The sequence below is a fragment of the Geotrypetes seraphini genome, chromosome 2 (assembly GCF_902459505.1).
Source record: "Geotrypetes seraphini chromosome 2, aGeoSer1.1, whole genome shotgun sequence".
In the NCBI taxonomy this organism is placed as follows: domain Eukaryota; kingdom Metazoa; phylum Chordata; class Amphibia; order Gymnophiona; family Dermophiidae; genus Geotrypetes; species Geotrypetes seraphini.
The window spans coordinates 478,730,087-478,746,011 of record NC_047085.1 but is presented as its reverse complement, the minus strand read 5'-3'; the positions used below and the strand labels follow the sequence as shown (position 1 = coordinate 478,746,011).

Below are 15,925 nucleotides of genomic sequence, written 5' to 3'. Positions count from 1 at the left end.
ACTCATAATGGCCAACTTGCTTCACTCAGGTCTTCCAGTCAACCATCTTTCTCCCCTTCAATCCATCCAAAATTCTGCTCCTTGACTTATATTCCACCAGAGCTACCATACTCACATTACTCCTCTCCTCAAGTCACTTCTTTGGCTTCCTATCCATTTCCGCATACAGTTCAAACTCTTATTGACTTACAAGTGCATTCACTCTGCAGCCCCCCTAATATTTCTCCTCACTCATCTCCTCCTATGCTCCCCCGTGAACTCCATTCATCAGTTAAGACCCTCTTGTCCGTACCCTTCTCCACCACTGCCAACTCCAGACTTCGTCCCTTCTATCTTGCTGTGCCGTATGCCTGGAACAGACTGCCTGGGTCAATATGTCAAGCTCTGTCTCTAGCAGTATTCAAATCCAAGCTAAAAGCCCACAATTATAGAAAATCAGCTATTTGGCCATGGAAAAAGTGTCCTAAGTGTACAGGAAACTCCTGTATAAGGGTGTGCTAAGGCCACTTTTTGCTGAAGCTTTGTGAAAGGGCCCCTAAAGGGTAGTGGAAAATCAAAAAGTCCTTCGAGCGCAAAAATTTTTTTAAATGAAAAGAATTCTAAATAGTGTGTAAATGTAAATGGCCAATACATGTACACAACAATTTTAGAAACCAAAGCCACAAGATGCATAGTTAGAAGGGGATGGGATTTGGGTGTTTCAATGACATAAATTGAGCAATACCCATCAGTGCTTTCACTTACCTCAGGTGAGGGGAAGCTTGTTATCTTTCCATCCAGTGGTACAGACAGTAGATCATCTCCAAAGATGTTCTTCATATGCTTGGCCATCACAATCTGTTGCTCCAGGCTACAATGGTTCTCCAAAGATACAATCACAGGGTATGGAGAAGCCTTAATCAAAATGAGATAACAGGAATAATAGTCTCAATCCTGTTCTTACATATCCCAGAAGACAACAGAGCTTCAAAATATTTGCATCGTTTCTTACTTTGAAAGCATAGGTCTTGATAGCTTTTATGGCATCACAGAAAAGAATCTTAGAAGTGAGGGTGTATCCATGATAAATTACAGGCTCTGAATTAGGACCATCCCAGCAATCCAGCTCTATACAACGACACCCTTTACAAAGAGCTCTGGCAAGAAAGAGTTAAGTGTTGGTTTAGTGAAAATGAGCCAGCATTCGAGACATTAAGCCTATTGCAGTTGGTTATAAAGGTTTGTAGTTAATTGACAATTACAGAATTCCAGCAATATTAATATTATTGTTTAGCAAAAATGGCCTCAGTAGGGAAGTGGCCATAAAAAAAGACTAAGGGGCTCATAATCAAAACTTTAAAATGTCCCAAAAACCAACCTAAGTTGGCATTTGGACGTCCTAATAGCAGAGACGTCCAAGTGCTGATAATCAAACACAACTTTCTGGACGTTCAGCAGCACTTCTAAGCTGCTGTGCATCCAGAGAGCAAAGGGGAGTGTTGGGAGGTGTGTTATGGGCGGGAATCAGGCGGGCTTCAACCTGGACGTACCCCAGCCATAATCAAAGCTATCCTAGAGGGAACTTAGATACTGGCAGTTAGACCTGTTTGAGTTGCTTCTAAGTTCCACAAAGGTGCCCAAACTGACAAGAAGACCAATGAAGTATTTAAGGCATGACCCTCCCCTCCTTACTCCCTCAGTGCTCATGACCCCCTCCCACCACCCAAAGAGAAAAAAAACCCACCCATAGGCTTCCCATCAGCTGATCGTGGCAGAAGGAATCCCCATCAGCTGAGCTGGTTTCGGAGATTTCTGGCTGCTCAGCTGATGGGTATTCCCCCTGCCAGGATCAGCTGCGCTGCAGAGCCTTACACCCCTCTCCCCATTATCCCCTGACATCCCAAACCAACCCCCACCTCCTCCTGACATTCCCCACATCCTCTTGACATTTCGGACCTCCCCTGACATGGCCTGACATCTCTGCCGCCTCCCCCACAACATGCCCCCAACATTCCTTTGCCCCCTCCCACATCCCCGGACCTGATCACATTATAAGTACTGTCATGACACAAGCTTTTATAGCCTTTCATTTCCTCAGTTAATAGACATTACTCTGAAGATCAGCTTCTGCAGTTATTACTTTCATGGCTCCTTACCCCTCTCCAGCCAGGGGTAAACTGAATATCTCTCTAAAGATCCTTATGTACAATGTGTGTCACATACTGAACAAGCAATCAAGGTGGAGAGGGACTCAGAGTACAAATCATGCAAGAAGCACAAAAAGGAAGCACAAAGGGCTTTCAAATTCCAGGTGATCAGACTTCAGTTTATTGATGGACCCGACACGGGCCATGTTTTGGCGTACACATCACTTGTACATGCACAGATAAACAGACAAGGATGGAACTAGGACAATGCCATGTATGATTTAGAGCACAGGTGTCAAAGTCGGTCCTCGAGGGCCGGAATCCAGTCGGGTTTTCAGGATTTCCGCAATGAATATGCCTGAGATCTATGTGCATGCACTGCTTTCAATGCATATTCATTGGGGAAATCCTGAAAACCCGACTGGATTACGGCCCTCGAGGAGGGACTTTGACACCCCTGATTTAGAGCATGGATTTAAACATAAATTTAGCAAGAGAGAACAGGGATCTTATAATATTATTAATATTTATTTATTCATTCATTTATTTAGCCTTTCCTCCCAAAGGAGCCCAGAATGGGTTACAAAGGTACATTCACAGTATAGAAGGACAAAATTATTGAAAGACATCTTTGGCAGACATAGCTTAGAAGAATTTGTGGCATTTGTAAAAGATATTACATGGCATAGTACAAATTTAGGACAGCATTCACTGTACTAACAGAACATAACATAATTGTACTAAAGTTTTAGGGCTCCTTTTATCAAGGCGCGCTACGGGGGTTAGCAAGTCAGACATTTCATCACGCGCTAACCCCCGCGGCAGCCTAAAATCCTAACGCCTCATCAATGGAGGCGTTAGGTACTAGCGCGGCAGGTGGTTTAATGCGCAGTATTCCGCACGTTAAATCGCTACCGCGCCTTTGTAAAAGGACCCCTTAATGTTGTAAGCGAGTACATGATTGGGTCGGCAGTTTAGGTCCCGTGAGTAGCATTGGTCATTTTGGAGCTCGTGAGTGGCAGTAGACATTAAGGAGCTGGATTTGTGAACAGGAAAGTTTTCACAGGCTTCCTGAAGATCCATAGATTGTCTAGCGATCTAATGGATGTGGGGTTGATATGCCAGAATCTGGGTATAAATTGTGAATAAGAGCGTTTGCGGGCTGTTTCAGTTTTGAGTGAACAACCAGGGGTAGTGTGAGCCATCTCTCTGATTGAGATCTCAGTGGTCTGTTTGGGATGTAAATTTGTAGTTTGATGTCATGTAGTTCGGTGTCAGCTTATGTAAGGTCTTGAAGGCTAGGACAAAGGCTTTAAAGACTCAGCGTTTTTGGATAGGTAACCAATGTATTGATGTAAGTGATGGGGTGACATGGTCTCGGAAGCCTAGGTTTTTCAGGAGACAAATCGCTGCATTTTGTACACCTTGGAGGTGGGAGAGGGTTTCTGTGGGTATGTGCATTGCTGGTAGTGCATTGCAATAGTTTAAGCGGGATAATACAAGCGCATGTAGTAGTTGGGCAAAATTGGTTTCTGAAAAGTAAGGACGGATGCACTTCAGTTGGCGGAGGTAGTAGAAGGATGAAGATACTACATTTGATACGTGATTTGAGAGTGATAGATTTGAGTCCAGGATCACTTCTTGGCTGCGGACGTTATTAAGACGGGTATAGAGAGGGCTTTGCTCAGATGGGGGATTACATCAAGGAATTGCGGTCTGGATGGGAATGTCTGGCAGGAGTAGAAATGCAGTGGGCAAAACTGAAAGGAGTTATTGTAAGGATGACAAACCTTTTTATGAGGCAAGTAAGTAAGAAGAAAAGAAGGCCACTTTGGTTCTCAAAAGTAGTCGCTGAGAAGGTAAAGAATAAGAGGTTAGCTTTCATAAACTACAAAGATCACAGAAAGAAGAAGACAGGCAAAAATATCTGAAAAACTTAAGAAAGGCTGGTCGAGTAGTCAGGATACAAATGGAAGAAATAATAGCTGACTAGGTAAAATGGGGAGACAAGACTTTTTTAGATATATTAATATAGAAAGAATAATATAGAATACATAATGTAAGCAGACCTTGTTTTTCATTTTTTGTTTTTCCTCCCTCCCCCTTCCCTCAAAAAGTAATGCGATTCTTATGTCTCCATAAGCAAAGAGATCAAAATCAAACAAAGTAATTACAAATTTACCAATCTACTCCAGGCAATCAGTGTCAGTGATAAAGGGAGTGCTTTTAAAGCAGAAAATGGTGACGTTTCTGGAATCCAGCAGATTACAGGACCAGAAGAAACAGGATTCACTAGAGGTAGGTCTTGTTAGACAAATCTGATCAATTTCTTTAACTAGGTGACCAGAGAAGTGGATAGAGGGAGTGTGTTAGATGTGGTACATTTAGATTTTAGCAAAGCCTTTGAAAGTGTTCCACAAAGATGTCTAATAAATAAACTGATTGCGGATTGACCCCAAAGTGATGGGCTGGGTTGGGAACTGGTTAAATGGAAGATAACAGAGGGTAGTGGTCAATGGAGATTGTTCTGAGGAAAGGGATGTTGCCAGTGGTGTGCCTCAAGGTTCTGTTCTTGGGCCTGTTCTTTTTAACATTTTTATAAGCAATATTGTTGAAGGGCTGTCATGTAAGATTTGCCTCTTTGCGGATGATACCAAAATCTGCAATAGAGTAGACATCCTGGATGGTGTAAATTACATGAAGAAAGACCTAGTGAATCTTGAAGAATGGTCTGAAATTTGGTAGCTAAAATTTAATACTAAGAAATACAAGGTCATGCATTTGAGCTGCAAAAACTCGAGGAAACGGTACAGTTTAGAGGGTGAAGAACTTATGTGCACAATGAAAGAGCGGGACTTGGGTGTAATTGTATATGATGATTTTAAGGTGGCCAAAGAGGTTGAAAAGCTGATGGTGAAATCAAGAAGGATGCTAGGATGCATAGGGAGAGGTTTGGCCAGTAGGAAAAAGGAGGTATTGATGCCCCTATATAAGACTTTGGTGAGACCTCATTTAGAATATTGTGTCCAATCCTGGAGACTGCACCTTCAAAGAGATATAAAAAGGATGGTTGGACCACAGGAAGGCTACTAAAATGGTGCGTGGTCTTCATCATAAAGTGTATAGGGACAGTCTTAAAGATCTCAATATGTATACTTTACTTTGGAGGAAAGGCAGGAAAGGGGAGATATGTTAGAGACGTTTAAATACCTACATGAAGTAAATGCACATAAGTCGAGTCTCTTTCATTTGAATGGAAGCTTTGGAATGAGAGGGCATAGGATGAAGATAAAGGTGATATGTGCTCTAATCCTATTACATGCTCAGGGGGAAATTCTATAAATGGTGCCTTAACTTAGGCACCAATAGACACCTACCAGACCCTAAGTTATGAGGGAAACACCATTTTAAACGGTATTTAAGTTAAAATTCAAAGCGTTTAACTGCGCCTAAACAAACTGCATCAGAATTGGGCCTTTGATCCAAGATGGCCATTGCTGACTGATGCTGGAAAGACGCCTTGGGACTCATACAGCTAAAATAGCAATCTTCCTTGTTTGCTTGATTGTGCTCTGGAGTTTGCATAGAGCCGATTACCTGTCATGCCGAAGAGAAGAGGCAGAAGTGCTGCTGGAGCCTCGCGGCGCTCTGGTGCTCCTCCACTTGGCACTATTGATGAGTTCCTGAGGCACTTACAGAATGACCCGCAAATGTCGGAGTCTCACCTGCAAGAGCTGCTGGCAGTAAGCAGAGCCGATGCGGATCTCCATGGGCTGGATACAACTTTGAGCCCCGACCTTAGAGCTCCACCTCCACAGCCTCAGTGTTCCAGCTCACCACGGGGTTGAGAAGCGACAAGGGAAGACATGTCTCTCTCCCAGGAGGCTGAGAGTGGATTTGGTCTCTCCTTTGTTAAAGAAGAGTTTGGAGAAACCTGAGCAATTAACAACGGAGGCAGTTGAGCAACCTCAAGCAGGAGATCAGCAAGCCATGGAATTTGGTGGTGGGCAAGTAGCTACTACTCATTTACAATCTTTCCTGATACAAAAGCCACCGGAAGTGGCACTTGATTCCCTTTGGGATTTAATAGTAAAACTGGGAAAATCTTTAATTCCTCAAATCAAGGTTTTGGAGGTTAAAGTAAATGAACAAAAGGAGGAAATAAGAGAACTAAAACAAGAAATGAGCTCTGTTAAATCCCACACTGATAAACTGGATAAAGATCTGATAGAAATTTGTCATGTTCAAAATTCATTAATTAGAGACAATCTGTACCTAAGAAGAAAATCTGAAACATTACAGAATAATTCTCACAATAATAACTTTAGTTTCATAAATCTTGGGGATAGCAAAAGAATCAGTTTCTCCTGTTATACAAGTCTATTATCTACTGACTAAGCCCCAACAACCAGAACAAGTAGAAGATCAATTAAATGTTACTGATATCCTGGAGATATCTGATAGAGAAATAGCTCAATCTTCTACTCTGCTGGCATCAGTAGCATTAATGTCAGATAAAATATGGATTTTGAAGCTATTCTTAAAAAGAGAGACAAAAAGAATTCCTGGGTTTTCGGATGTAAATATTCCCTCACGTTCTCGTGAAACTCAGAAGCATAGAAGACAATTTTTACTCCTGAAACCAGGAGTCACTTCAATTGGTGGGACTTTTTTCCTAAAGTATCCTTGTAAATGTCTAGTTAATTTTTGATCTGTTAAATATGTGTTTTATGAACTCGAACAATTGACAGCTTTCTTATCTTCAAAACATCTTGAGGGGAGTAAAAATTAGATCCCAGCTGTAAATTAGGTCTTTCTTTCAGTATTTCAGTCAACCTTGTTTTCCTACATTAAGTTTTTCTTAATATAGAATACAGTGTTCGCCCGCAAATTCACGGTTTGCGAATTGCAGACTCACTAATTTGTGGGATGCTCTACCACCTCTTCCTACACTAAAGCCAGGCTACATCAGTCAGGAGCTGCGTGTCAAAGCAGCTCCTGATTGGTGTAGCCTGACTTTAGTAACAGGAAAAGGTGGTCGTAGCATACCGCGAGTTATTTCCTACCTCAGCTGCCCTCTCTTGCCTTTTGACAGGCGAAAACCCATATTCGCGGTTTTTCGAAATTCACGGGGATTCTTGGAACGGAACCCCCACGAATTTCGGGGGAGTACTGCAATCTGCTTTATTATTATTCATGGATCCTATTATTGTGGACTTTAGAAGGATAAGTCGATATCTTAGTTGGATTTTTGGTTTTCTTTGTTTAAAAATTTGTTGATGACTATTTCCATTATTTCTGTACAAGAGTTAATGCTTGGATAATTATTGTAAATCTTATTAAAAAAAAAAAAAAAGAATTGGGCCTCCGGAGGAACCTACTGTCGCCTAACGTCTCTATAGGCACACACTAGCTTCTGATAACTTCCTCTTAGATTGGGGAGGAGCAACAAGTTCTAAAAACCCACAATTTTTGATCCCAGCATTAGCAATGCTTTGCTGTATATAGCACAAAAAAAGCATCACACATATGGTAATTGATTTAGTTTAATTAATTTTTTATCATTTCATTTTGTTTGAAAGTTGGGTTGGGTCAGTATTTTTCTGAGCAATCATATAAAATATATGAGTGATTGCTCATATGCTCTGCTTAGAGGGAATATAGTTCATTACCTTATGTACGCTTCAGTGCTGCTTGGCCCTCTCAGCTGGTCTTCCAGGAGGTAGGTATTGTGAGACGAAGAAATGAAATAGTGACTGAGAGGCTGAGACATGTCCTGGTAAACCTGTCTGTGCTTTAAGCTGAATATATTCCCATCGTCAGAAAGCAAATACATCAGAAAACCATCTTTCGTCATCTCATGTTTTTTCTTAGCTGCAAAAGAAAAAAATTGATAAGACCCGAGGGACTTAAGTGCCCCAAATTTCTAAATTATAGGTTGAGAAATAGTCAAAATTATTTAAAATTATGCAAAAATAAATAATTCTGTTTTTTATACAACTTTACATAAAAATATCATAGAACTTGCTTACAAACTGAGGAGTCTTTTTATTAACATAAGAACATAAGAATTGGCGCTGTTGGGTCAGACCAGTGGTCCATTGGGCCTAGCAGTCCGCTCACGTGGCGGCCCTCTGGTCAAACACCAGCGCCCTAACTGAGACCAGCCCTACCAGCGTACGTTCCGGTTCAGCAGGAACTTGTCTAACTTTGTCTTGAATCCCTGGAGGGCGTTTTCCCCTATGACTGTCTCCGGAAGAGCGTTCCAGTTTTCTACCACTCTCTGGGTGAAGATTAGTGCACGCTAAATGTTAAGCTATCCATTATATTCCTGCAGGCATCTTAGCATTTAACATACGCTAATCTTTAGCACGCGCTAAATCGGTTAGCGTGCCTGATGCAGATATTTTTGTGACAGCTACGAGTATATTCCTGAAGCCTCAAGTCACTTACTAACTGAGCATGTGCCTGCTGCTAAAGCAGCTCCATCTCTTATGAATAGTGCCAAGCTTTGCTAGTCCTTATTCATAATTTATCAAAAGTTCAGTGTTCACTAAACTCTGTCAAATATTGGAGTAGTTTTCAACGTGCAGACTTAGAGGTCCATTTCCCCACATCCACTGTGTCACATTAGGATAAAAACTTCTATTACTCATGAACTCAGCAGAAGGCATAATTGCTGGTGTGCCGAGAATGGCTCATATAACACCGATTTTGAAACAGCTAATCTTAATTCTCCAACAGTGGAACTCTCACACCTGATACATGAGTGTTGTTAAGATATCCGGGGTATTTCTGGGGTTGGAAAAAGATGACATATGTGTAGTAAATTACACAGAAAAAGAGTAATTCTGTAACTGGTCAACTCCATTAGGTGCTCTGAGGGCGGGAAGTAGAAGCCTATTCTATAATGGAACTTGGGCACTCAGGTTCCATATAGACTATTAATGGAACCCTTCCCAGTGCCTATAACACTAAAGTGCTCACTGGTTGCCAATTCAACAAAGAGTACAATATAAAATTCTGTCAATAATATATCAGGTACTGTATCATGTATCTCTGTTTGCGATCTCAGTGGTCTGTTTGGGATGTAAATTTGTAGCTAGAAATGTATCATCCAAGAAGGAGTTTAGGGTCAGAAACAGGTATGAATTTAAACTGGAACAGTGACAGGATGCTCACTCATTCTAGGATTGTCGATGTGAAACTCTGGAATGCTCTGCCAGGATCTTTGCGCTCATGTGCAGCTAGATTAGGCTTTAAGAACTTGTTGACGACACAATTGTTTGTGAATGCTTTTATGTGATGCAATATATTTGTATCTAGACAACTGACCTGTACAATTCTTTCTCGTCAATACCGATTCCCTTGAATTGTTAACCTCTATCTTTCACCTCTGTTAAGTTCATTCAACTTGTACCATCTTTTAACCTTTGTAAACCGCATAGAACTTCTCGGTCCTGTGGTATATAAGCTGTTATTATTATTATATTTGAAGAGGTGTCGGAAGATAAGAAGGGAGGCGCTGTGATGATTTAAAGCTCCTTTTACTAAGCTGCAGTAGCGTTTTTAGCGCACGCTAAACTCCACGCTATGCGGAAAAACTAACACCAGCTCAATGGAGGCGATAGCATCTAGCGTGCGTGGCATTGTAGCGTGCGCTAAAACCGCTAGCGCACCTCAGTAAAAGGAGCCCTTAGTGATTCAGGAATTGATTGTTGATGCCTTTGGAACGACACACAGAATTAGGCTGTTTTGATGAATATGTATGTATTTTTAGACTTTTATCTATGTTTTTATGTAAACCGCGTAGGTTTTATGCAGTATAAAATTTTTAAAAGAAACATATTGACAAATCTTTCACTGTAACCATGTTAAGTTTATTCTGTAAACTGCATATTATGTATATTGGTATTAGATTCCTAGTATGAGTCACATTAGGATAAAAAAAAAAACTTGCAATGTAATTATGTCAACCTGTAATCCATTCTGAGCTTTTTGGGGAGAATGGGATAGAAAACAAATGAAATAAAGACATGACCTCATTACATGCTGACTAGTGAAAACATCTTATGTACACAGAAAAAATTATAGGGGGACTGAGTCAGAACCAGAACACCGACACAGCAGAGGGACGGTGAAGGAGGTTACGGAGGGAATTGAAGAAAGTGAAAGAAGAAAGATAAAAGAGCAGAATGAATAGGAATATAGAAAAGTTTGAGAAAGAATATCTTTTTTTTTTTTTTTCCAAAATCTTTATTCATTTTTCATCTTACAACAAGTGCATAAATATTAAACATTTGACCATATAAATACATCACTTGAAATTCTATCTAATAACTAAGGGCTCCTTTTACAAAGGTGCGTTAGGGCCTTAACGCGTGCTAAATTGCCGCATGCGCTAGACCTTAACACCAGCTGGCGTTATTCTAGAAGCGTACCACGTGGTTTAGCGTGCGGCAATTTTGTGCGTGCGCTAAAAATGCTAGCGCACCTTAGTAAAAGGAGCCCCAAGATATAATAGCATATCGGTCCAATGTACAAGTGTAATGGTAGCAGAAACAATGGTTAACTGCGCCAGAAATTATGAAGTGGCAGGAAGTACGAGGGTGAGACAGTGATGAGAGCTGACATATTGTTGGTCAGTGATAAAGATTACCTTCTTCACTGGGCTCATACTTCTCAATGAGAGAAACTGCACATTCAGAGGTAATATCTTCTTCCCGCTGTTCTTCTTTTAGAAACTTCACAAGGTTTTCTACAGTTATAAGTCCATCGCTAGCTTCAAATGTTGAAAATATGACCTGTATTTCTTCTCTCTCGGTCAGTAATTTGTAAAATTCTTCAATCTCATCATCTTCTAGCGATTGGGTTTTCGATCTATCACATTTCTGTAAACGTGGCCAAAAGAACATTAGTTACTGAAAAGGCAACTTACACCAGTATTAAAATCAAGGAATACACTGTGTAGGCCAATAAAGAGCTATCAGAGAGTTTTAGACAAGGAGGTGTCACAGGTCGACATACAGAAGACCCTCCCCCAATCTAGGAGGAAGCTATCTGAAGCTAGTGTGTTCCTGTTTTGGAACAGAAATCCCTCCACGAAAACGATCAGCCTGTGCGACACCCACTAGCGGACGAACCTGGGGTGAGCTAGCTCCCGATTCTGGAGCCCCCAATCTGTCCTGCAGGCTGTCCAGGGGACTTACTGCCTCGCAGGGAACCCCCCAGAAGAAGACATTCTCTAATAGTCTGCGAACTCCCGCCGCAAGGATGTCCCCACAGGGAATCTCCACAGCATGAGGGCAAACCTGAGAAAGAAATACCGAAAACATTACTGAAACTAGCAAAAGAAAACACGAGCAAAAGACATAAGCTCCTACAGGCTTGGCATGTAGAAAGGAAGACTGGAATCTACTGGGCATGCTCCAGGATACACTAGCAGAGGGAGGAGTTATGTGAAGCTTTCGACAGTGTCTGGCAGCTAGGGATGCAAAAAATCTACTCATCCCGTAATAAAGTGGGATTGTACAAGAAGTGCGAATTCGATAACAGCATCTGTGCCTATGTTGGCACTGGTATTCCTAATGTTAGGTGCAATAATTTATGTCGGGTGTAAATGGGCAAGCACTACTAGCCCAATAAGATGGATAGTAAAATCAAATGAAACACTTCAAATATACAAAAATATCTCTCAATGTCACACAATATAGTCACAATTAATTGGAGAGGAATAGGATCTCAGAAACCTGCTTGATGTTCTCAACCGTTAAATCAAGACTTATATGGTTCCAAGTCTCTATCATGGATCCTAAAAAGCCTCTCCTACTATATTGTAATCATTTATGCCAGGTGTAAATGGGCAAGCCTAAGTGTTCCATGCAATGTGCATAACTGATGATGTGGATCAATCCTCTACTGTAAAACATCAGAAAAATTCAATTGTTAAAAGCAAATCAACTGTTCAATTTGAGTTCAATCAAACTGATTGGAATATAGTGTATTAATTCTCTAAAAATAACCTAGTGAATTAGGGATGGGTCAAAAAACTGTTGGTGAAATTTTTATTTTAAAAAAAATCTGTTTCTGATAACATTTTTTAATGTGAAGGATGGGTCAAAACATTGTAATGATACGAGTCAAATGGAAGAAGCAGAAAACCCCACAGATACACAAATGAAGCAAACAGCGGAATGGATGGAAACCCAAGGGCAGAAAATGGTGTCTCAATGTGGAGTGACTTCATTGCATCTATATCACAACAATTCGTCACGAATCATGTTTCAGCCATAAGGCCTGCATCAGAAGTCCCTATACTCAGTTGTCAAATTTCACTATGATTACAATTTGATGGAGGAAAATGGACCATACCAAAAATAACTAGTGCTTGAGAGAAACCCTCTCACACTGGAAAAATAGCTATGCAGGAGAGTATATTACATTTCAGTCTACCCCCACCTCAGTAGCAGTTGGTTGAACTGATTATAAGGATCCTGGTCTTCACATCTATATCTATGTCCACATATGGGTGCTGTGGGTGCTTGAGCACCCCCGATATTGAGAAAACTCTCTTACTCTGACCAGGGGATATTCAGTTTTGTTGAGTTTAGCACTCCCAATCATTTTGAAAAGTTGGCTCCTGTGTATGTTCAAAGGGAATCATTTAGTAAGTAGCTATCCTGCTCCATTCCTTCAAATCAGATAAGGAAGCCTGTGGTGACTATCAGCAATGCTCTTTGATTGGTCACTAGGAGAAGACTCATTGGATTAATCAAAAATGCCTTAACTGTATACACAATTACACATCTGCATACAGTTTTTTAAAATTTAGTTTTGGATTTAATACAGTATTCCAAATGTTCTGCAATGTACTTGTATCAATATAGAATCAGATGAACTCTAAACATACCGTATTACAAGCTATCTGTTACAGCTTTTCTTACCTCAAAGATCTGTTTAGCATAGATCTCATCTGTGTAAACATTCACTTCCTTTAGAAAGTCCTTGAGTTCTTTAAAGCTCATCTTGTTATCTTTATTTTTATCAGCTTTTCGCAAGCATGAATGAATCCAACTGCACTCAGCTTTAAGGAAAGTACTCCAAAAAGAAAATAAACTTAGGTCTTGTTAAAATATTATGGTAGGGCTACACATTTTACAATAACAAATAAAGGTACATTGCCTCAACACTTCCAGAGAATCAAGCACTCAGTTTAAATATTGTCCCATTAAGGGGCGTAGTTATCAACATGGGCTACCATGAAGTCATGTTATTTTACCGCTAACTCATGTTAATTTAGAACAGATCCTACATTATGCAATGAGACCCAGTTACTAATAACTGATGATAGTAAAATAACACATCTTAATGGTAGCCCACATTGATAATTTCCCCCCTTTATACTTTTACTGTAGGCATGCATCTTCCACATGTAGAGAGAGTGCGAGAGAAATGATTCAACCAATCTCATTGACTGAATAAGTATTGTATTGCATTCTATCCACCCAATATTCAGTGGCATTTAGCTGGTCGACAATGGCTAAATAATCCTAAGCTGGATAAATGCTGATATTCAGCAGAAGATAGCCAGCAATCTCCCACTGAATATCCCAGTAAATGGGATATTCATTGGTTCACAGCTAGGTTTAACAGCCAGATAGACCTACCTAAAAAGCAGGATCCAAAACACTGCAGCTAGGTTGATCTTCGCAAAAAGCAAATTCGATCATGTTTCCTCGCTTCTGTCAAAACTTCACTGGCTTCTGGTGATTTCTAGGATTCACTTTAAATGTACCTGCCTAATTTTCAAGATCCTACATGGCATTCTTCCTCCCCTAATCCCACTATCCTGGAATTCTTCGAGACCTGACACTACCAGATACACCCACATACTCAAACTATCTTTCCCCTCGTTAAAAGGTGTCATGTATGCAGGTAAATTAGGGAAATCCCTTTTCTTCAAATTCACAGAGCTTTGGAATAACCTCCCTGCCCTGCTGCGGAACCTAGGCTCATTCCAATTATTCCGAAAGCATCTGAAAACCAGGCTTTTCTCCAAAACGTAAAGCTATCTATTTAAAATGTAAAGCTAGCTATCCTCTTCATAACCTCTAATTTCTTATATCCTTCCCTCATTTATTGAATTACCTGTAAATCATGTCGAGCTCTATCATTATGGAGATGATGCTGTATACAAAATTAAGGTTTAGTTTATCTTTGACTACTATGCCTTATCCAGCCAGCTGATGAATATCAGCTTGGCTGGCTAAGTGTTTGGCAGTTGGATTGAATCCATAAATTCAATGCGCCCCCAAAAAAGGATCTGGGTATCGTTGTAGACAATACAATGAAACCTTCTGTCCAATGTGCGGCGACAGCCAAAAAAGCAAACAAAATTCTAGGAATTATTAAAAAAGGGATGGTTAACAAGACAAAAAATGTTATAATGCTACTGTATCGCTCCACGGTACGACCTCACCTGGAGTATTGCGTTCAATTCTGGTCTCCTTAACTCAAGAAAGATATAGCGGCACTAGAAAAAGTTCAAAGAAGAGCAACCAAGATGATAAAGGGGATGGAATTTCCCTTATATGAGGAAAGATTAAAAAGGTTAGGGCTCTTCAGCTTGGAAAAAAGACAGCTGAGAGGAGATATGATTGAAGTCTACAAAATCCTGAGTGGAGTAGAACAGGTACAAGTGGATCAATTTTTCACTCCGTCAAAAATGACAAAGACTAGGGGACACTCGATGAAGTCACAGGGAAATACTTTTAAAACCAATAGGAAGAAATATTTTTTCACTCAGAGAATAGTTAAGCTCTGAATTGCATTGCCAGAGGTTGTAGTAAGAGCAGATAGCGTAGCTGGTTTTAAGAAAGGTTTGGACAATATCCTGGAGGAAAAAATCCATAGTCTCTTATTGAGAGAGATATGAGGGAAGCCACTGCTTGCCCTGGATCGGTAGCATGGAATGTTGCTATTCTTTGGGTTTTGGCCAGGTACTAGTGACCTGGATTGGCCACCGTGAAAATGGGCTACAGGGCTTGATGAACCATTGAATCGGCCTCAGGACCGAATAAAAAGATAAAAAGATTGAGCACCTTAGGTCTCCCCCCCCCCCTTTGTTTTTCTTTTCAGTACACATGCACCAACTGCAAAGAATCAGGGAAGGAAGATGAAAAAGGTACACCCATCCCCATCCCCACACCCTTATTTTCTTCCTAACTCCCTTGTCAATCTTCTCTCAACTTCCCCATAAGCAATACCTTACCCTTCCATCAGTCAAATTCTTTACAAATCATAAGAACATAAGAATTGCCATACTGGGACAGACTAAAGGTCCATCAATCCCCCAAGCCAATTTCTTCCCTTACACTCTTTTCTTAGTTACTTTACACCTTCTCATTCCATCCAAACCACTCCCTTTCTAATCTGCTTGCCCCAGCCAAATCCTTATTTCATACCCAATCCTTACTCCTCCTTATCATCCTACATATTTATCACCCCACATAGATCTACAAAGATCTCTTCTCTCACCCTACATCTCCTTTCTGCAAGTCAGCCAGCAGAGAGGAGGATGAGGAAGAGAAAAACAGATGCCTCAGGCTGTCTTTATTTGCAGTTGAGTCAGAATAATAGTTTGAACTATACAAGACACAGTAATAGCACCTAATTCAAGCCTTCCTTCTTGCTATAAGCTTCGCCAGTCTCAATCCCGCCCCTCAAAATCAGGAAGCAACTTCAGGGGGGGGGGGGCGGGATTGAGACCGGCAGAGCCTTTAGCAATTTGGCAAGAGGGA

At 40.7% G+C, this 15,925-nt stretch overlaps 1 protein-coding gene across 2 annotated transcripts in view; it reads right to left on the bottom strand.

Annotated features, from left to right (window-relative positions):
* The window catches only part of PLCD1 (phospholipase C delta 1), a 170,214-nt gene that overhangs the window by 42,663 nt on the left and 111,626 nt on the right, over positions 1-15,925 (bottom strand). For both annotated transcript variants that reach the window (XM_033931741.1, XM_033931740.1), the window contains exons 4-8: positions 13,070-13,199; positions 10,786-11,017; positions 7,799-8,000; positions 992-1,136; positions 745-894 (exon numbers count right to left, since the gene is read on the bottom strand). In XM_033931741.1, coding sequence (XP_033787632.1) covers positions 745-894; positions 992-1,136; positions 7,799-8,000; positions 10,786-11,017; positions 13,070-13,199 — 859 coding nt within the window. The remainder of the gene's footprint in view (positions 1-744; positions 895-991; positions 1,137-7,798; positions 8,001-10,785; positions 11,018-13,069; positions 13,200-15,925) is intronic.